Source organism: Bufo gargarizans, unplaced genomic scaffold (genome assembly GCF_014858855.1).
Source record: "Bufo gargarizans isolate SCDJY-AF-19 unplaced genomic scaffold, ASM1485885v1 fragScaff_scaffold_444_pilon, whole genome shotgun sequence".
NCBI lineage: Eukaryota > Metazoa > Chordata > Amphibia > Anura > Bufonidae > Bufo > Bufo gargarizans.
In genome coordinates this window covers 50,528-73,035 of record NW_025334119.1, presented here as the reverse complement: position 1 = coordinate 73,035, position 22,508 = coordinate 50,528, and the positions used below count along the sequence as shown (strand labels likewise).

Genomic DNA, 22,508 nt, shown 5'->3' with positions numbered 1-22,508 from the left:
AGCATCTTTCAGGCTGACGGATTTCTTGTTCGTGATTCCAGAGGGGCCGAGACGAGGGCTGGCAGCATCAAAGGCTTCCATTTCCAGATGGATTTGTTTGGCTATTGTGGAAGCATACCGCGTTAAGGACCGGGTCCCGCCCTTCCGGGTGAGTGCTTATTCGGCTCAGGCAGTGGTAGCCTCTTGGGCGGTGCATCACGGGGCTTCGACCCTTCAGGTGTTCGAGGCGGCAACCTGGTCGTCTTTGCATACCTTTTCCAAGTTTTACAGACTGCACACCTTTGCATCTTCTGACGCTTCTTTGGGGCATAGAGTTTTGCAGACAGCAGTTCTCTGATTGGCAGGGGTTGAAGTTAAGCCCACCCTCAGGGACTGCTCAGTAATGTCGCATGGTCAAGGCCTGTGTCCCCCAATGAAACGGATGAGAAAACTAGATTTTTGTACTCACCATAAAATCTGTTTCTCTTTCATTCATTGGGGGGGACAGCTCCCATCCAGTTTTTTTGTTTACTGGCTTTTTGCTTTTGCATTAAACTGATTAGCTTGGTCACTGCAGGAAGGGATATAGCTGAAGAGGGAGGAGCTTACACTTTGTGTGCTTAGTGTCCGCCTCCCAGCAGCAACAGCTATACCCATGTTCAAGGCATGTGTCCCCCAATGAACGGAAGAGAAACAGATTTTATGGTGAGTACAAAAATCTAGTTTTCTGCATGTTGTTTTACAGAGCGGCTGCTGATTTGTGTATCTTTGCATTTTTACTTGCAGGAGGTACGGGGCTGTAAAGCAGTGTTATCCTAGCAAACATGCCATTTCCCTTTAGGAAGTCCCACAAGTCTCCTGCAGACATAGTGAAGAACCTGAAGGAAAGCATAGCAGTACTGGAAAAGCAAGACATCTCGGACAAGAAAGCAGAAAAGGTACAATAAAGCTCATGTTGTAGAGAGAGATGGGAATAAGTTCCACCAAGCACCCGAGCACAATGTAAGAACCCCAGACACTCGCTGCTCTGAAGTGGGGAGTGTGTCTGGACTCTAGTTCGGCTTAAGAGTAGCTGTTCTGAGTCCATATATAGCTATGTCCATATATGGAGTCAGTGCTTGGGGACACTCTGTGTATTTAAATCTAATTTAGCCTGTATTTCAGAAAAAATTTGGCCGGGATTCAAACTCACAACCTTCTCCATTAGCGGCAAGGCACTTAACCACTCAGCTATAATAGCTGCATAGCCAGTTACTTAAAAGAGACTTCTACTGTAGAGGAATAATTACTACTAGTATGTATGCCTATACAGTAGAAGTCTCATATGACTGGCAATGCAGCTATAAACTGTATTGGTTAAAGTTCTGGGCTGTGATTCAGAAGCTGTGAGTTCAAATCCTGTCGCAAACTTTTTCAGAAATAGAGGCTAAACTTAATTTAAACATATATATATATATACACGGTACAGTATATACGTTTTTAGCCACAATATATTTACACATATTATTATATATGTTAATATATTATGGATAAAACATCAGTAGTAGTTTCTTACATATTATGCATTCATATATATTAGAACCCCAAAAGTGGGGGAAAATGGCAGTGCGTCTTATGGGGAGAATGCTACCATTTTTACTCTGCTAACACTGATACATCGCCGGCCGCGATGCTGGACAGCGCGGCCTGAGATGTATCAGCGGGAAGGCAGGAGGGGCTGGTGGTCGGCAACTGGTGTTGAAATCGCGGGGGGGCTGGTGCAGTCACTGTACTCTATTACACCGAGCCCTGCTCACAGCAGTATTCATATGTAAAGTGTAGTCATGAGTAAAGCTTTTCAATCCTGCAATCCTCTGCAGCAGTAGCGCAATCCACATAGTACTGACTATAAAACTCTCATAGCAGGCAGGCTGGCCGGTCACTCACTTCGTCACGCGCATGCTCCTCCCACTTTATTAATGAAGCAGGCGGAGCAGGCACGTGACGAAGTGAGTGCCTGCTACTGGAGTTTCATAGTGAGTACTACGTGGATTGCGCTACTGCTGCAAAGGATTGCTATACCTTAACAAAGCTTTACTCATGTCTTCACTTTACATATGAATACTGCTGTGAGCAGGGCCAGGTGTAATAGTGACTGCACCAGCCCCGCCGCGATTCCAACAGCAGTTGCCGGCCTTCACCCCCTGTATTGGGAGGTCACTATTTACACAGGGACACTGTTATGGGGGGGATCAGTGGATGCCACATATACAGCATAAGATGCTCAGAACTTTAACCACTGCACTTTATAACTGCATAGCCAGTCACACACACACAAAAAAAAATTAGACTTCTACTGTATAGGAATACGTACTAGTAGTACTTATTCCTCTACAGTAGAAGTCTCAATTTTATTTATTTTTTAAAGTAATTGGCTATAAAACTCTTATAGCTGAGTGGTTAAGTGCCTTGCTTCTAATGCAGAAGGTTGTGAGTTCAAAGCCTGGCAGAAACGAGCTAAATTAGATTTAAATACACTGCGTGTCCCAAAGCATTGACTCCATATATGGACATAACTATATATGGAGCCAGAGCACGGACTCACACTGAGGGATTCCCTCACTGTACAGCGATCTTCTGCATAGAAATAGAGGCTAAATTAGATTTAAATATCATGCTCGAGCACACGTGGTGTTCGGCCGAGCATACTCGCTCATGCACATGAACGTTTTTTCCAGGACGTCCCCCATGACAGCACATGGGAGGATGTCCAATCCAATCTCTGTAGGGACAGGAAGTGAGACAGGTTAAAAGCCCCCCCCCCCCCCCTTCCCTCCGATCTCCAGTGTCTTCCTGTCCCTACAGGGATAGGCAAGTGAGGCAGGATTTTCTTAGGATTCGGGGTGCTTACCCAGGCACCAGGGGCCAGGTCGGGTCGGGGGTCCCGCACTCCCCTCTCAGTCCAGGTCGGGCGGTGTCCCGCACGGCCCTGCTAGCTCCCCCTTCGGGGGTTCTCTAGCTTTGCCCCGACCTGCCTTGGACGGCGGCAGGCGGGACGCTGAAGCCGCTTCTCCTCCGGGAGCTCTGGGCTCAGCGGCGCGCTCCTGACCCGGTGACGCACATCACGTGACGCGGCCATGACGTCACTTCCGGGTCAGCCGGAAACAAGATGGCGGCGCCCAGTACAAGCGCTAGAGACCCGTAAGCCCGGTCTCGCGCTCAGGGGTTGACTCCCTCCCCCTGGGGGGTTGAGTCCTCCTTATAAGAATGGAGAAGTGCGGCAGCAGAGGTGGAGGTAAGCCCCAGTGGGGAGGTTTTGAGCTGCTGTGTGTTTGCTTAGCCACCATGGAGCCCCAAGTGTCAGCCAAATCCGAGATTGCGTCTGACCCCTCTGCTGCAGCCCATGTAAGTGTCCTTTTCCTGTATACCTTGGTGTACTCTCCCCAGTCATTGAGCACGGTTTTCTCTGATTTTTTCCTAGGATAAAAAAAGTTCAGGGCAGTCGGCTCTCCAAGATCCCAAAAGGAAACTTGCGGGGAAAAGATGCATATATCTTACAAGAAGCAGTTATGTGCCGATTGCATTGCCAGGTTAATGAAGGATGAGCAGCCGTCCTTTCTCACAGAACTTAGGAATATCGTTCGTGAAGAAGTACAGGCTACGGTTTCTTCTCTAAACCCTCCGCCACCTCCTTCTCAACCTGACTCCCCTCCCCCAAAAAGAAGGAGGACTCAGGAGGACTCTGATTCTGATAATCAGGAAGTCTCGGACGGAGAGATTGAGGAAGACACCATCTCTGCTTCAGGTTCTTCAGACCACCCTAAAAGATATTTATTTTCTACTGAAGACCTAGACGCCCTCCTCCATGCGGTTAGAGATACCATGCAAGTAGAAAAAGCTAGCCCTCCCATATCCGTGCCCTCCCATATCCGTTCAGGACAAGATGTTTGGGGGGTTAGGGGCAAAAAAGACTTGCCTATTCCCAGTAAATTCCCATCTGAAGGAAATAATTCTGGAGGAATGGAGGGAGGCCGAAAAGAAATTAGTTATGCCTAGGATTCCTCAAATTTAAGGATAGGAAGACGGAGGGTCTACTTAAGAAAGCCTGGGAGTGTTCGTCTGCTCTTATTAATGTCAATATTACTGCACCTCGGTAGCCAGGTCTATAGGGTTATGGCTGAATCAGCTAGAGAACCACCTTAGATTAAAGACCCCAAGGGAGGACATTTTAGAATCCATTCCCCTTCTTAAGATGGCTACGGCCTATCTGGCGGACGCTTCGGCCGAATCTATTAGAATTTCGGCTAGAAACAGCACCCTGGCGAATACTGCTAGAAGGGCCCTTTGGCTAAGAAGTTGGTCAGGGAACGTAGCTCTGTTCGATCCCTTTCTCAGGTTCACATGTGTTTGGCCCAGTCCTAGATACAATCCTCGAGAGTGCTGCGGACAAGAAGAAAGGCTTTCCAGAGGAGAGATCTAAGAAGACTCAGTCCTTTCGGAAAAATTCAGGCCAGGGATAGACACAGAATTTTTCAGATAGAGGGAAAGGCAAGTCGGGCAGGTGGAGCTACCCCAAAGGTGGGAAGGGGAGGGGGTTCCTTCTCAAACCCAACACTTTCTCTTACAAGAACAAATGACGCCAGACCGGTGGGGGGAAAACTTTGGTTCTTCAGTCATCAATGGTCTCTAGTAACTCAGAACCCCTGGGTACTTCAGACTGTACGAGAGGGGTACAAAATAGAGTTCAGTCGTCTTCCTCCTCAGAGATTCTGTGTTACCACACCCCAGTCTCCGTCACTAAAGAACCTGATAGTTCAGGACTTGGAGAAACTTTGTGCAATGGAAGCAATAGTTCCTGTTCCAAGACCCCAACAGGGCAGAGGCCACTACTCCAAACTGTTCTGGGTAAAAAAAACTGACTGTTCACTAAGAACTATCATAAACCTGAAGTTCCTGAACAAATGGATTCAATATTTCAGGTTCAAGATGGAGTCAATACGTTCAACAGTTCTACTGATTCCAGCAGGGGCATTGATGTGCACCATCGATCTCAAAGATGCCTACTATCATGTCCCCATACATCCGAGCCATCATCAGTTCCTCAGGTTCGCGGTGATGTTAGACGGCATGGTTCATCACTTCCAATTCCAATGTCTTCCATTCGGGATTTCAAGTGCTCCACGCATTTTCACGAAACTAATAGTAGAGATAATGGCTTTCCTGAGACAACAGGGAATAACAATAATCCCGTACTTAGACGACTTCCTCCTGACAGCTTCCTCAGAGGTCCTTCTGCGGAACCATCTACAGACGACGTTAAGGGTTCTACAAGATTTAGGCTGGATAATCAACCTAGGGAAATCAGATCTCAGCATGAGCGAAAGAAAGATCTTTCTAGGCACCCTTCTGGACTCCTAGAGACAGATGTCCTTTCTTCCAGAATCAAAACGCAACGCATTTATAGAAGAAGTATCCTCCTTCCAAAGAAGAAACCTCTGCTCCTTAAGAGAGGCTATGCGGATACTAGGCTTGATGACATCCTGTATTCAGATGGTCCAGTGGTCCCAGATCCACTCGAGGCCACTACAGAGTCTAGTTCTTACCAAGTGGGACAAGGACCAGAGGTCTCTAGACAGGAAGATCAGGATTCCAATGTCCATAAAGGAGTCCTTGAACTGGTGGATAACTCCCGCCAACCTGCAGAGAGGGGTTCACTGGTTGAGAAGACCTTGTTTGACTGTGGTAACCGACGCCAGCATGTCCGGTTGGGGTTCACACATAGAAGATCATTTCTTTCAGGGTTCATGGTCCCTAGCAGAGAGTCAGCGTTCCTCAAACGTAAGGGAATTAATGGCGGTACTAAAGTCTCTCCAAGCAGCAGAACTTCTCTTAAGAGGGAATCATGCTCAAGTTCTATCAGACAATATAACTACAGTCTGCTATAAAAGAAATCAAGGGGGAACTCAGAACCCAGGTCTTCAGGAGGTCACAGAAAAGATTTTTCTTTGGGCACAGGAAAATATTCTATCTATCTCAGCCCTCCATATCAGAGGGAAGGACAACGTTACAGCAGACTACCTGAGCAGAAGAAGATTCCATCCGGGAGAATGGATGCTGAACAGGCAGGTCTTTCATCAGATCTGCAGGAAATGGGGGTACCCCCAGGTGGACCTTCTAGCCTCCAGAGAAAACGCCCAGGCGCCTCAGTTCTTTTCCCTAGATCCCAGCGGAGATCCTCTGGGGATAGATGCCATGTCAAAAACATGGGACATGGATCTAGCATATGTCTTCCCGCCAATCCCGCTTATCCCGGCCACCTTGAGGAAGATCAGCGAGAGCTCGGGGAAATTCATTTTCATAGGTCTAGCTTGGCCGAAGAGGAGCTGGTATCCCCTGTTAGACAGGCTAAGGGTAGAAGAACCAATATCACTCCCTCTGAGGACAGACCTTCTCGCTCAGGGGTCCCTTCTCCACCCGAATCTGGAGAAATGGAATCTGAAAGCCTGGATCCTGAAAGGAGAATGCTGAGCAGGCAGGGCTTGTCACATGCTGTGATCTCCACATTACAAAAAAGTAGGAAACCAGTGACAAATGCTATTTATAGGAAAATCTGGAGCAGATTTAATTCCTGGCTGGTAGATACACACCCGTCCAGATCAACTCCTTCCATCGCGCAGATTCTTGACTTCATACAGAGGGGCTTTGACCTAGGGCTACGCCCTAGCACGATCAAGGTGCAGATATCAGCCTTGTCATCCTTTCTGGACTACCCGATAGCAGAGCATCGTTGGATAAAAAGGTTCGTAAAGGCTATATCCAGACTAAAACCCACTCTGAGACAGACTGTTCCTCCTTGGGACTTCTCTATAGTTCTAGATACCCTCTGTAAGGTGCCCTTTGAACCCTTGGACACCATTCCGTTAAAATTACTCTCCTGGAATACGGCCTTCTTGGTAGCCATCACTTCAGCACGCAGAATTGGTGAACTTCAGGCCTTATCCATGAAGGAACCTTTTTTAAGAGTCTGCCCGGATTGAATAATTCTACAGCTAGACCCAGGGTTCCTCCCTAAGGTCGTTTCTACTTTCCATAGGGAACAAGAAATATTCTTACCTTCTTTTTACGCCTCTCCTAGAGATCCGGAAGAGGAGAAATTCCATTGCCTGGACGTTCGTCGGGCAGTCCTTGAATATCTTCGCCGAACAGAACCTGATAGGAAGGACTCAAACCTCTTTGTACAATTCGGTAAAGCAGGAGGAGGGAAGAAAGTGACTAAGAGGACTCTGACAGAGTGGATCAAGTCAACAATTGTGGAAGCATATCGTCTTCAAAATAGTCCCTGTCCTATCTCTATCAGGGCACATTCTACTAGAGCAGTCGCAGCTTCCTGGGCGGAGAAAGCGAACGCCTCTATAGATCAGATTTGTCAGGAAGCCACCTGGACAAGTTATAACACCTTTTGTAAACATTACAGGTTGAACCTGGCATCCAATCGTCAGCTTTCTTTTGGGCGTAAGGTTCTACAGGCTGTGGTCCCTCCCTGATGGCTAAGTTGGTAACTCTCCCATGTGCTGTCATGGGGGACGTCCTGGAAATCGGTAGTTAGTCTTACCGGTAACGTTCTTTCCAGGAGTCCAACATGACAGCACTCCTAATTCCCTCCCTAATATGTGATTCAGTGTGATGTTAACATTGCTTATCATATTAGTAATAAAATTGAGTTGCATCCATCCGGTGTAGTAATTTAGAAGACACTGGAGATCAAAGGGAAGGGGGGGGGGGCTTTTAACCTGTCTCACTTCCTGTCCCTACAGAGATTGGATTGGACATCCTCCCATGTGCTGTCATGTTGGACTCCTGGAAAGAACGTTACCGGTAAGATTTTACGGTCCGTATACAGAACCATTCATTTCAATGGGTCCACAAAAGATGCGGGCAGCACTCTTCGTTGCTCCATTCCGTGGCCCCACAAAAATTATGAGGTATGTCCTATTCTTGTCCGTTTTGCGGACAAGAATAGGTATTTCTATAATGAGCCTCCTGTACCATTCCGCTAATTGTGGAAGGCACACCGGCGGCATCCGTTTATTGCGGATCAGATCGTTAAAATAAAATCTGAATGTCCCCTAATATAAACCAGAGTGTATACTTTAAATGAATGGTAATGATTGATGCCTTACAGGGGACTGTGTCACCCATGGGATCTCATTGTCCAAATGACTGAACACCTCTAAGTCAGAATCCCCCCTAAACTTGACGATAACACAGTGCCGAGGAGCCCAGATTGGCCTTGAATAGCGGGCTTCCCCCTCCCGTGTGTTGGTGGGCCAGCGCATAGAGCCGCATGCCTCGGGGCCGGAGCGCGGTCAGAAGCCCTGCCGCCTCTCTCCCGGAGCGCATCACACGTTCGTTGGGAACATTCATAGACGACCTAATTCTGGGTAAGGGTTTCGTGCGTAGTAAAGCAGCTACCTTGCTGCGATTTATTGAAAGTCATCCCTTGAGCCGACCAATCTTTCCGCGTCATGTAGCGGGGAAGCGGCGCACCTCGTGTCCAGCCAGAGGCGCTCGTACTGCAGACGCTGCCAGGCAGCCTGAGCCGGTCGAGGTCTCTACCTTTTTCTGCGAGGTGTGGGAAGCGGGTTCTCCCCTGGCATGACACACCAGTCCCGTGACCGGGGAGAAGCACTTGAACCTGCCCCTGGAACTGCTGGTTGGATGTGCCCATCAGGTTCATTCTCATCCCGGTTCTCTCTCTCTCTCAAAATGACAAAGTCCTCGTTTGTCTGCCAGCGGGAGGAGTTGGGGACTCCAGCCCAGGCCCCTGCTGCAAGGTGTGGGAAATGGGGTCTCCCCTGGCGTGACACACCAGCTCTGTGACCAGGGAGAGGCGCCAAAAGGTGATGGGTTGGGGGTGGGGGTCAGCGTAGCGGGCACAATAGCCAATTCCTTCGTCAAGTGGGGCCGGACTAGAGGGCAAAGCCTGGGGGGAGGCCAGCATGACGAGGGGGGGCATTGGCGATCCAGAAGAAAAGGGGGGATTGGTGGTTTTGAAATTTGGGGTGGGGAAAAAGGGAGGTAATAAATAGGTTAGGAGGAGGGAAGAAGGGGCCATTTTGGGTGAAGAAATCATCAGACTAGGAGCTTAGTGTAGAACAGTCTGCTCCCACCTGCCCACCCTTCTGGCAGTCTTTTCGTTTTCTTTAGTAGTAATTTTGGGGTGTGGACAGGTATAATACTGTATATTGTGGGGCACAGTGTAGCGGCATACTGTATATTGTGTGGCACAGTGTAGCAGTATACTATATATTGTGTGGCACAGTGTAGCGGTATACTATATATTGTGGGGCACAGTGTAGCGGTATACTGTATATTGTGGGGCACAGTGTAGAGGTATACTGTATATTGGGGGCACAGTGTAGAGGTATACTGTATATTGTGGGGCACAGTGTAGAGGTATACTGTATATTGTGTGGCACAGTGTAGAGGTATACTGTATATTGTGTGGCACAGTGTAGAGGTATACTGTATATTGTGTGGCACAGTGTAGAGGTACTTAACTGTATATTGGTGGCACAGTGTAGAGGTATACTGTATATTGTGGGGCACAGTGTAGAGGTATACTGTATATTGTGTGGCCACAGTGTAGAGGTATACTGTATATTGTGTGGCACAGTGTAGAGGTATACTGTATATTGTGAGGCACAGTGTAGAGGTATACTGTATATTGTGGGGCACAGTGTAGAGGTATACTTGTATATTGTGTGGCACAGGTAGAGGTATACTGTATATTGTGTGGCACAGTGTAGAGGTATACTGTATATTGTGTGGGCACAGTGTAGAGGTATACTGTATATTGTGGGGCACAGTGTAGAGGTATACTGTATATTGTGGGGCACAGTGTAGAGGTATACTGTATATTGTGTGGCACAGTGTAGAGGTATACTGTATATTGTGTGGCACAGTGTAGAGGGTATACTGTATATTGTGTGGCACAGTGTAGAGGTATACTGTATATGTGTGGCACAGTGTAGAGGTATACTGTATATTGTGGGGCACCAGTGTAGGGATACTGTATATTGTGTGGCACAGTGTAGAGGTATACTGTATATTGTGTGGCACAGTGTAGAGGTATACTGTATATTGTGTGGCACAGTGTAGAGGCATACTGTATATTGTGTGGCACGGTGTAGAGGTATTGTGGCACAGTGTAGAGGTATACTGTATATTGTGTGGCACAGTGTAGAGGTATACTGTATATTGTGGGCACAGTGTAGAGGTATACTGTATATTGTGGGGCACAGTGTAGAGGTATACTGTATATTGTGGGCACAGTGTAGAGGTATACTGTAATTGTGTGGCACAGTGTAGAGGTATACTGTATATTGTGGGGCACAGTGTAGAGGTATACTGTATATTGTGGCACAGTGTAGAGGTATACTGTATATTGTGGGCACAGTGTAGAGGTATACTGTATATTGTGTGGCACAGTGTAGAGGTATACTGTATATTGTGTGGCACAGTGTAGAGGTATACTGTATATTGTGTGGCACAGTGTAGAGGTATACTGTATATTGTGGGCACAGTGTAGAGGTATACTGTTGTGTGGCACAGTGTAGAGGTATACTGTATATTGTGGCACAGTGTAGAGGTATACTGTATATTGTGGGCACAGTGTAGAGGTATACTGTATATTGTGTGGCACAGTGTAGAGGTATACTGTATATTGTGTGGCACAGTGTAGAGGTATACTGTATATTGTGGGGCACAGTGTAGAGGTATACTGTATATTGTGGGCACAGTGGTAGAGGTATACTGTATATTGTGGGGCACAGTGTAGAGGTATACTGTATATTGTGGGGCACAGTGTAGAGGTATACTGTCTATTGTGGGGCACAGTAGTTTACTGGTTATTTGCACGTGTATAGGTCTACTGTACTATTTGTGGGCACAGTGTAAAGGTATACTGTATATTGTGGCACAGTGTAGAGGTATACTGTATATTGTGTGGCACAGGTGTAGAGGTTATACTGTATATTGTGTGGCACAGTGTTAGTAGGTATACTGCTATATTGTGGGGCACAGGTGTAGAGGTATACTGTATATTGTTGGGCACAGTGTAGGAGGTTATACTGTATATTGTGTGGCAACAGTGTAGAGGTATACTGTATATTGTGTGGGCACAGTGATAGAGTACTGTATATGGGCACAGTGTAGAGGTATACTGTATTGTGGGGCACAGTGTAGAGGTATACTGTATATTGTGGGGCACAGTGTAGAGGTATACTGTATATTGGGGCACAGTGTAGAGGTATACTGTATATTGTGGGCACAGTGTAGAGGTATACTGTATATTGTGGGCACAGTGTAGAGGTATACTGTATATTGTGGGCACAGTGTAGAGGTATACTGTATATTGTGGGCACAGTGTAGAGGTATACTGTATATTGTGTGGCACAGTGTAGAGGTATACTGTATATTGTGGGCACAGTGTAGAGGTATACTGTATATTGTGGGGCACAGTGTAGAGGTATACTGTATATTGTGGGCACAGTGTAGAGGTATACTGTATATTGTGTGGCACGGTGTAGAGGTATACTGTATATTGTGGGGCACAGTGTAGAGGTATACTGTATATTGTGGGGCACAGTGTAGAGGTATACTGTATATTGTGTGGCACAGTGTAGCGGTATACTGTATATTGTGTGGCACAGTGTATGCTATGTGTATAGCATAAACATACTCCACATGAACACTTACAGGTACTTGGCTTGGCCCTTGGGGGTCTCGGACGCCACTTCCACACTTGGCCGGGGGCTCGGTGGAGCTGATGTTTTATCCTAATGAGAAAGATTTCACAATAAGGAATTGGAGAAGGGGCAGAGGGATAGCGGAGCAGGGAGAGGCTGGTGCTGCTACTAGGGGGTCATACCATGGGGGAGTAATAAAGCCCACCATAATGCTCCCCATAGAAATAATTCTCCTTATAATGTGACAATGCAAAAAACACCCCCTTGTAATGCCCCCAGTTGAGGTAATGTCACCATAGTGCCCCCATAATGTCCCAGTATAAAATACCCCTATATAGTGCCCCCAGTATAAAATGCCCCATATATAGTGCCCCAGTAGATTCCCTCAGTGTCCAGCCTCTGATAGGCTGCCGGCCTAGTGTCCCCCATAATGCCCCCCAATAATGTGCCAGTAAGTGTCCCCATAGATGTCCCCCTCATCATGTGCCAGTGTCAAGTGCCTCTCTCCTCCTTCCCACATGTCCCAGTATCATAGTGCCATCTCCCTCCCCATGTGCCAGTATCAAGTGTTTCTCTCCTTCCCACCCCCATGTGCCAGTATCATAGTGCCAAACACCCCCATGTGCCAGTATCAAGTGCCTCTCTCCTTCCCCCCATGTCCCAGTATCATAGTGCCATCTCCCCCCCCAAAAAAAAAGTGCCAGTATCAAGTGCCTCTCCCCCCTTACGTGTCAGTATCATAGTGCCATCTCCCCCCCAATGTGCCAGTATCAAGTGCCTCTCTCTTCCCCCCATGTGCCAGTATCATAGTGCCATCTCCCCCCCAATGTGCCAGTATCAAGTGCCTCTCTCTTCCCCCCATGTGCCAGTATCATAGTGCCATCTCCCCCCCATGTGCAAGTATCAAGTGCCTCTCCCCCCTTATGTGCCAGTATCATAGTGCCATCTCCCCACCAATGTGCCAGTATCAAGTGCCTCTCCCCCCATGTGCCAGTATCATAGTGCCATCTCCTAATACAAACTACAAATTAGCGTGGTATTAAAAAGCAGGAAATGCTCAACCCCATATGCAGTGGTGCATCTATACTGGGGGGGGGCAGATCCTGCACTTGTGGCCCGTTGCTAATGGCAATCCCCAGCAAAAATGCATACAATGGAGGATGCCTGCAGCGGACCACAAGTACCACAATGGACATCCTACACAGGATAGCGATTGTGTGGATGTGTTAAGCAGTCAAAATTACATAACAAAAACAAAGACAGGTGCACGATGTCGTCTTACTAACCCTCATGCTGGTGTAAAATTGAGAATTAGCCAACATATCCTGCTTGGAGGACGTGTCTGAGCCCGAGCACCGCGCCAAGGTTTCTCAAGTAGCTCGGGAACCTAACGCTAAACCTACCTGGGCCGTATGGGCAATATCAGGAGCCAGTGGGCGAATTACAGGTGCGCAAGGTCCGACTCAAAGCAATCTCCCAGTAACCTCCAGCATGTGACCACGCATACAATAGGAGGAGGCAGAGAGCTCTGAGCCCCACCCGAGACTGGCTGATATAGCCCGGGCCTCACATGTGCCCCAGAATGCTGCCTGTGGATGGAAATAAAGGCACATTCAGACTAGGAGTTTCCACACCTCCAAAAATTCTAAATACAAACTACAAATTAGCGTGGTATTAAAAAGCAGGAAATGCCCAACCCCATATGCAGTGGTGCATCTATACTGTCGGGGCAGATCCTGCACTTGTGGCCCGTTGCTAATGGCAATCCCCAGCAAAAATGCATACAATGGAGGATGCCTGAATCTTATTTCTGGATTTAGTGTGGAAATAGTGCCAACTCCCCCCCAATGTGCCAGTATTAAGTGCCTCTCTCCTCTCCTTCCCATGTTCCAGTATCATAGTGCCAAACCCCCCCATGTGCCAGTATTATAGTGCCATCTCCCCCCAATGTGCCAGTATTATAGTGCCTCTCTCCTCCCCCCCATGTCCCAGTATCATAGTGCCATCTCCCCCCCCAATAAAAGTGCCAGTATCAAGTGCCTCTCCCCCTATGTGCCAGTATCATAGTGCCATCTCCCCCCCCAATGTGCCAATATTAAGTGCCTCTCTCCTCCCCCTCCCATGTGCCAGTATCATAGTGCCATCTCCCCCCCAAAAAAGTGCCAGTATCAAGTGCCTCTCCCCCCCATGTGCCAGTATTATAGTGCCATCTCCCCCCAATGTGCCAGTATCAAGTGCCTCTCTCCTCCCCCCCATGTCCCAGTATCATAGTGCCATCTCCCCCCCAATAAAAGTGCCAGTATCAAGTGCCTCTCCCCCTATGTGCCAGTATCATAGTGCCATCTCCCCCCCAATGTGCCAATATTAAGTGCCTCTCTCCTCCCCCTCCCATGTGCCAGTATCATAGTGCCATCCCCCCCAAAAAAAGTGCCAGTATCAAGTGCCTCTCTCCTTCCCCCCATGTGCCAGTATTATAGTGCCAAACACCCCCATGTGCCAGTATCAAGTGCCTCTCTCCTTCCCCCATGTCCCAGTATCATAGTGCCATCTCCCCCCCCCCCCAAAAAAAGTGCCAGTATCAAGTGCCTCTCCCCCCTTATGTGCCAGTATCATAGTGCCATCTCCCCCCCAATGTGCCAGTATCAAGTGCCTCTCTCCTCTCCTTCCCATGTTCCAGTATCATTGTGCCATCTCCCCCCCAAAAAAAGTGCCAGTATCAAGTGCCTCTCCCCCCCCCATGTGCCAGTATTATAGTGCCATCTCCCCCCAATGTGCCAGTATCAAGTGCCTCTCTCCTCCCCCCATGTCCCAGTATCATAGTGCCATCTCACCCCCAATAAAAGTGCCAGTATCAAGTGCCTCTCCCCCCATGTGCCAGTATCATAGTGCCATCTCCCTCCCAATGTGCCAGTATCAAGTGCCTCTCTCCTCTCCTTCCCATGTGCCAGTATCATACTGCCATCTCCCCCCCAAAAAAAGTGCCAGTATCAAGTGCCTCTCTCCTTCCCCCCACGTGCCAGTATCATAGTGCCAAACCCCCCCATGTGCCAGTATCAAGTTCCAAACCCCCCCCATGTGCCAGTATCAAGTGCCTCTCTCCTCCCCCCATGTCCCAGTATCATAGTGGCATGTCCCCCCCCAAAAAAATGTGCCAGTATCAGGTGCCAACCCCCCTCCCCCCCAATGTGCCAGTATCAGGTGCCTCTCTCCTTCCCCCCATGTGCCAGTATCATAGTGCCATCTCCCCCCCCCAAAAAAAAGTGCCAGGATAAAGTGCCTCTGCCCCATGTGCCAGTATCATAGTGCCATCTCCCCCCCAATGTGCCAGTATTAAGTGCCTCTCCCCCCCCCCATGTGCCAGTATCATAGTGCCATCTCCCTCCCAAAAAAGTGCCAGTATAAAGTGCCTCTCTCCTTCCCCCATGTGCCAGTATCAAGTGCCACCCCCCCATGTGCCACTATCATAGTGCTATCTCCCCCCCAATGTGCCAGTATTAATTGCCTCTCTCCCCCCCATGTGCCAGTATCATGGTGCCATCTCCTCCCCAAAAAAGTGCCAGTATCAAGTGCCTCTCTCCTTCCCCCCATGTGCCAGTATCATAGTGCCAAACCCCCCCATGTGCCAGTATCAAGTGCCAACCCCCCCCATGTGCCAGTATCAAGCGCCTCTCTCCTCCCGCCCATGTCCCAATATCATAGTGCCAACCCCCCCCCCATGTGCCAGTATCAGGTGCCTCTCTCCTTCCCCCCATGTGCCAGTATCATAGTGCCAACCCCCCCATGTGCCAGTATCAGGTGCCAACCCCCCTCCCCCCATGTGCCTGTATTAAGTGGCTCCCCCCATAGCAGAAACAGTCGGGTATTAAAAAAAAATTTAAAAACACTTCTACTTACCTCCATGTCAGCGATGCGATGCAGCCTCTTTCTGTGTCCCGCCCTGTATGTCCATATATGGAGTCAGTGCTTGTTTATTTCAGAAAAGTTTCTGCTGGGATTCACGACCTTCTGTATCTGAGGGAAAGCACTTGCCACTGACTGAAAAAATTTGAGACTTCTACTGTTATAGCTGGCTAAGTGTACATCTATACACATGACAGCTGCCCTAACACACCCAGCACTGCTATATCACTATATGACAGCTGTTCCAGCACACTCAGCTCTGCTATATCTCTATATATGATAGCTGCCCCAGCACACCCAGCTTTGCTACATCTATACACGTGACAGCTGCCCCTGCACAGTACATAGATATATAGATATATTGCAGAGCTGAGTGTGCTGGGGCAGCTGTTATGTGTATAGATGTAGCAGAGCTGGGTGTGCTAGGGCAGCCGGCATATTTAGAGATATAGTAGAGCTGAGTGTGCAGGGGCAACTGTCATGTGTATAGATGTACACTTAGTGAGCTATAACAGTAGAAGTCTCATATTTTTTCAGTCAGTGGCAATACAGCTCTTATGGCTGTGTGGGTAAGTGGCCGTAGGTTCGAATCCCAAACACATCTCTCCCTCTCCTGAGGACGGCAATACAAATGACTACGCCTGGGATTCTGTGGCAATGCAGCTGTGTGGGTAAGTGCTTTGCCTTTGATACAGAAGTAGTAATGGGCTCCATTTTAGCGTCTTCTTTAGCTGCAGTTCAGTATGATTGGTTCTCCCCTAACGTCCCATTCAGGATTATATCCACTTATTAATACTTGGCCGGCCATGTACATGTAAAACTCCGTCTGACACCATTGCTGTGTTTGTAGTCTATGTCACATTGCGTCTTTTGGAATACTAACCCATTTGTTTCTTCTGATTATATCGATCCTATTGTTAAGTTCTCTTTATAACCTAACCCCCAGGATCTCCGCGATCAATGTCCTGTTTGTATAGTAGTATGTCTGCATGGTTTGTCTCCAGAAGGACAGTCTAGGTGAAGCCTTGGGTGCTGGGTCCAAACTGACAAATGTATCTGTGGCCTAACGCTCCATAAAAGTGGTACAGTTCAGTAAAAGTAGCACCCTTTTCTATTTCCCAGGCATCTGAAGAAGTGTCTAAAAACCTCGTGGCAATGAAGGAGATCCTTTATGGGAAGAATGAGAAGGAACCTCGGATGGAAGCCGTGGCACAGCTCGCTCAGGAACTGTACAGCAGTGGCCTCCTTGGAACTTTAGTGGCTGATCTCCAGCTCATTGACTTTGAGGTACAAGTGACATTTTGGTGGAAGACAGCTAGCTGTATACGTGTGTTTACGGCTAGGGTTTGGCACAGGTGGCATGCTGTTAGACCGTAGCACACTTTTCAGCTTCAGCTTACAGTGTATTCTTTCCAGGGCAAGAAGGATGTTGCTCGGATCTTCAATAATATAATACGAAGGCAGATTGGAACAACAGTGGAATATTTATGCACCCAGCAGAATATTCTCTTCATGCTGGTGAAAGGGTAACGGTCTATGTAGTTCCGTAATCAGCATTCGGATGAGTGTAATGTGTATCGGAGCTAGTGGCTATCTTGGCTAGGTGTGAACAGGGCATTGTTGAGGTCAAATAAAAAATGGACGGTATGAAGTGGATCTGGATGAAATGGACAATGCGGGAACTGGTTTAATTGTGAAAGCATGGGATGGAAGGCTTTGCAATACTTCAGGACTGTTTACTTGCAGCATGCTCAGCTCGGTCATGTGTCTTCATGGTTTCCTCATTCTCCCATTGATAGGTACGAGTCTCCAGAGATTACATTGAATTGTGGACTCATGCTGCGGGAGTGTATCAGATATGAACCACTTGCCAAGATTATTTTGTGGTCTGAGCAGTTTTACGACTTCTTCCGATATGTAGAAATGTCAACCTTTCATATTGCTGCTGATGCCTTTGCTACGTTTAAGGTAAGATTTCTTCATTTGTATTTAATGGGGTCTTCCACTTTGGATAATCCCTACTGGTTACAATGTGTCACACGTATTTTCTTTTTTTCTGTCCGTTAAAACCAGATTCTGAAACATATTCATTTTTTCGGTTTTATTCTATGAGTACATGTTGCCCGAGCTGTGGAGATATGCTTTATGGCGGCCACATGGACCATAGGGCACAATAGGCTGGAAGGAACCTAGTGAAGTCTATGTCCACCACCGATTGTCGATGGTAGATCCTGTGTTATTTGTATATAGGTGAAAGCTTTCCCAGCAATCCTGCCTGTAATCATCTCCTGACATGTCTGTTTTAGTAACTTCTGTATTCTTCATGAAAACTAATTCTGGAGCATCTTTTCTTATAACACTGCAGTGTACTGCTCCTATGTTATTCCTCCCCGAAATGTACGAATAAATACAAAAGCGGAATGGTTAGGGTTGGGGTTAGAAATCCACTCGGCTTGAGAGAGAACGTTGCTGCTGTAACATGTGTGAATAAAAGACACATTTTCTCACTATCTACAGAGGAGTTCCGTGGATTTCTTCCGTATATGTGACTACCCGTAATCAGGGGTTGAACGCTGGCACCCGGATTGTACCATTGAACACAGGAGTACTGCCCTACTTTGAAACTATTATACATATATGTGTTAGAAGTGTAATCTTAGGGTGGCTCTACCTCCAAGTGGATGATACCGGTGCTCGTATCGTGAGTAAATGCCCTCCCAGTCACTAGTAACTCATTAAATAACCCAAAATTCTTGGCTAGGCCCTCGGACATCTAGAGTACATATATAATACAAAAATCCACGTCACTGCCAAGGAAAGTAAGTTAAAAGTAGTGTTCTTTAATCACCAAAACGTGACGTTTCAGTCCTCTTACTGGGACTTTTCTCGATACATTCATATTTTAAAGTAGTGTGTGTATATATATAGTATTATATAAAATAATATGTTTTTTAATTGTTTTAGTTGCCATATTCTGACCCCCATAACTTTAGAATTGTTCTGTGCAAGGGCTTGTGCTTTTGCAGGGTGACATTTCAGATATTTCGTGCTGTACATACTTTTGATGACACTGTTCTTATCCAGGTCAGTTACTTTTTCACTGGTTTTCTCTGTCAGGACCTATTGACTCGGCATAAACTCCTGAGTGCCAAGTTTTTGGAACAGCATTATGATCGGGTATGATGCAAACGAAAACATTTCTGCACATTACATGCTGTCTTTTTTTAACCCTATAATCTCTCCTTTGCACACAAGCACCCCATCCTTGGCTGCACTTGATGCAAACGTTTTGTATCTATGGATTTTTTCTTGTTTCAGTTCTTCAGTGAATATGAGAAATTGTTGCACTCAGAAAACTATTTGACGAAGAGAGAGTCCTTGAAGGTATGGCAGCGTAATTTGCCTGCCCTATGTAAGGGAAGTATAAAACGCGGCTGCTCCTGTCCATATTTATCGAATGTTTGTGGTCATAATTGAATGCGTTGGACTATGCAAACGAAATTGCTTCCTCCCATAAAATATTACATTTTTTTAACTGGCAAAAGACAATTTTTGGTGGAACAAAGAAAAAAAGGAAGATAAATGATAATGATTGGGCTTTGTTTGTACAGTACTGAAGCTCCCTAGCTGATGGATTCTGCGCTGTGCCTTCTGTACTGTTGTGCGCCTGCACCAAACACTGAAGAGAAGGCACAGGGCGAGACTTCAGGGCCAGGCGTGATTATGTCTTCACTGCCTGGCCCGGTCAGTCAAAGTGGTGGGGACGTGGCCTGTAGGACATTCAGCTGAGCCTTTGGGCTTCCCTCGGAGCTCTGCTGCAGCCAGGGATTCCTGCAGTGCGACCATGAATGGAGATGGGACCACCATTAGATTCAGCTTAGAAGGGCGCATCTCCCATGTCAGCTGGTTTTATTGAGAGGTATTTAGTGACAGATTCCCCATAACCCCAAACAGGCCCGGCCATTAAGGTGTTAAATAATAATAATTATTATTATTATTGAAACCTAATTATTTGCACCAAGGTCGCTGTGGGCCTAATAATTTATTCTTTTTATTTACATCTGCATTTTAGCTGATTTTTAGCATTTGGGTTTCGCTAGGGTACGCAAGGCACTTGACAATACGTCTACGCCTGGATATATATATATATATAAGAGGCGGCTGCTATCTTCTTCCTGTCAAAATGGATGGACTGGATCTCTGCATAATTATTTCATCTTATCGTTTCCACCTTCATGTCCATTCACCTTATTCTTTTATTTCCATGCAGCTACTTGGTGAACGTCTTTTGGATCGACACAATTTCACCATCATGACAAAGTATATCAGTAAACCTGAAAACCTCAAGCTGATGATGAATCTGCTCCGTGACGAGAGCCCCAGCATCCAGTTTGAAGCTTTCCATTTGTTTAAGGTGCTACACTTGTGACCATAGGTTTGATTTGTGTGTGCTAAAAGATTGAGATGGCAAGAAGTAGAGGTGACATCATTGGCGTAACCCCTTAGTGACCACCCTTACATGTTTTTATGGAAGTCACTAAGCGACCTTAGGCTGGGCCGGGAAGCGGGGACCCGGCTCTCACATGAGAGCCGCGGCCCTGCTCTAACAGCCGAACTGGCAGGAGTGCTGATCCGGGCTGTTTAACACTTTACATGCCGCGGGCAATGGCACCGGCCACTTGTAAAGTGCTGACCGAGGGTGCTGACTCCCTCTGTCTCCCATCGGCACCCTGCAAATGCGAGGTGCCGATGTGTGTGAAGGCTGCCTGGGGTCTGATGTAGGCCCCACACCAGCCTTCAGTAATTTCCAACCAATCGAAAAGCGCCGTGTACCCTCACACAACTCCATAGAAAGAAAAATAAAAAAGTTATGCTCTTCATGCACAAAAACAAATACCTAGCAGTACCTATATACGGACAGCATAGTAAAATGGTAAAAAGTCGCAAATTTGTGGGCAAAACAGAACTTGTGACAAACACTGGCATACCCTTATCATCAGGTCCCTCCATAATTTAACCACTTCACATCCGGGGAATTTCCCCCTTCCTGACAGAGCCATTTTTTGCAAATCTAACATCTGCAAACCGCACATCTGAAAAAAACGGAAACGGCCCGTGTGCCTTCCACAATTTGTAGAAATGCCTATTCTTGTCCGCAAAATGGACAAGAATAGGACATATTCTATTTTTTTGGCGGGGCCACAGAACAGAGCAATGGATGCTGTCCGCATCTTTTGCGGCCCTATTGAAGTGAATGGGACCACATCCGAGCCGCAGTTTTTGCGGCTCGGATGCGGACCAAAACAACGGTTGTGTGCATGAGGCCTTTATGTGGTAATAACTTTAAAACGTTTTGACTTATCCAGGCCATTCTGAGATTGTTTTCTCGTCACATATTGTACTTCATGACACTGGTAAAAATTAGTAAAAATTTCATTTTTAATTATAAAAAGATACCAAACTTACCAAAAATATGGAAAAATTAGCTAATTTCCAAATGTCTATTTCTCTACTATTATAATAGATAGTAATTCTTTCAAAAATAGTTATTACTTTACATTCCCCATATGTCTACTTCATGTTTGGATCATTTTGTGAATGCCATTTTATTTTTTGGGGACGTTAGAAGACTTAGAAGTTTAGAAGCAAATCTTGAATTTTTTCAGAAAATTTCCAAAACCCACTTTTTAAGGACCAGTTCAGGTCTGAAGTCACTTTGTGAGGCTTACATAATAGAAACCACCCAAAAATGACCCTATTTTCGAAACTAAACCCCTGAAGGTATTCAAAACTGATTTTACAAACGTTGTTAACCCTTTAGATGTTCCACCAGAATTAATGGAAAATGGAAATGAAATTTCTGAATTTCACTATTTTGGCCGATTTTCCATTTTAATCATTTTTTTCCGCTAACAAAGCAAGGGTTAACAGCCAAACAAAACTCAATATTTATTACCCTGATTCTGTAGTTTACAGAAAAAACCCATATGTGGTCGTAAACTGCTGTACGGCCACGCGGCATTGCGCAGAAGGAAAGGAGCGCCATGTGATTGAAGGCAGATTTTGCTTGACAGTTTTTTTGACACCATGTCACATTTCAAGCCCCCAAATAGAAACTCCAAAAAAGTTACCCATTTTGGAAACTACGGGATAAGGTAGCAGTTTTGTTGGTACTATTTTATTTGTTATTTGTTTTGGCACCGTTTTACATAATAAAGCATTTAAAAAATATATATTTTTGGTGTCTCCACATTCTGAAATCCATAGTTTTATTTTGTTTTTTGGGTGACTGTTTTATGTAGGGGCTAATTTTTTTCGGTATGAGATGATGGGTTAATTGGTACTATTTTAGGATGCATATGACTTTTTGATACACTTTTTGTGATGTAAGGTGACAAAAAGGTGAAAAAAAAGGCTTTTATGACACACTATTTTTTTTTTTTACGGTGTTCACCTGAGGGGTTAGCTAATGTGATATTTTTATACAGCAGGTTCTTACGGACGCGGCGATACCTAATATCTATACTTTTTATTAATTTATTTACATTTTACACAATAATATCATTTTTAAAACATAGTCTCCATAGTCTGAGAGCCATATATTTTTTTATTTTCTGGGTGATTGTCTTAGGTAGGATATCATTTTTGCGGGATGAGATGATGGTTTTATTGGTACTATTTTGGGGTGCATATGACTTTTTTTAATCGCTTGCTATTACACTTTTTGTGATGTAAGGTGATAAAAAACCATTTTTATTTTTTACATTGTTCACCTGTTGTGATATTTTTATAGAGCAGGTTCTTACAGATGCAGCGATACCTAATATGTATACTTTTTTTTATTTACTTAAGTTTTTGTCACAACCAGACAGCTGAGAAGCTCTGACAGAAGCCTTTCAG

At 46.2% G+C, this 22,508-nt stretch overlaps 1 protein-coding gene across 1 annotated transcript in view; it reads left to right on the top strand.

Moving 5' to 3' along the window:
* Positions 1-803: 803 nt before the first annotated feature.
* The window catches only part of LOC122922541 (calcium-binding protein 39-like), a 42,443-nt gene continuing 20,738 nt past the window's right edge, over positions 804-22,508 (top strand). Inside the window, exons 1-7 of the mRNA XM_044273177.1 lie at positions 804-917; positions 16,731-16,895; positions 17,025-17,134; positions 17,408-17,576; positions 18,726-18,785; positions 18,927-18,992; positions 19,879-20,022. Coding sequence (XP_044129112.1) covers positions 804-917; positions 16,731-16,895; positions 17,025-17,134; positions 17,408-17,576; positions 18,726-18,785; positions 18,927-18,992; positions 19,879-20,022 — 828 coding nt within the window. The remainder of the gene's footprint in view (positions 918-16,730; positions 16,896-17,024; positions 17,135-17,407; positions 17,577-18,725; positions 18,786-18,926; positions 18,993-19,878; positions 20,023-22,508) is intronic.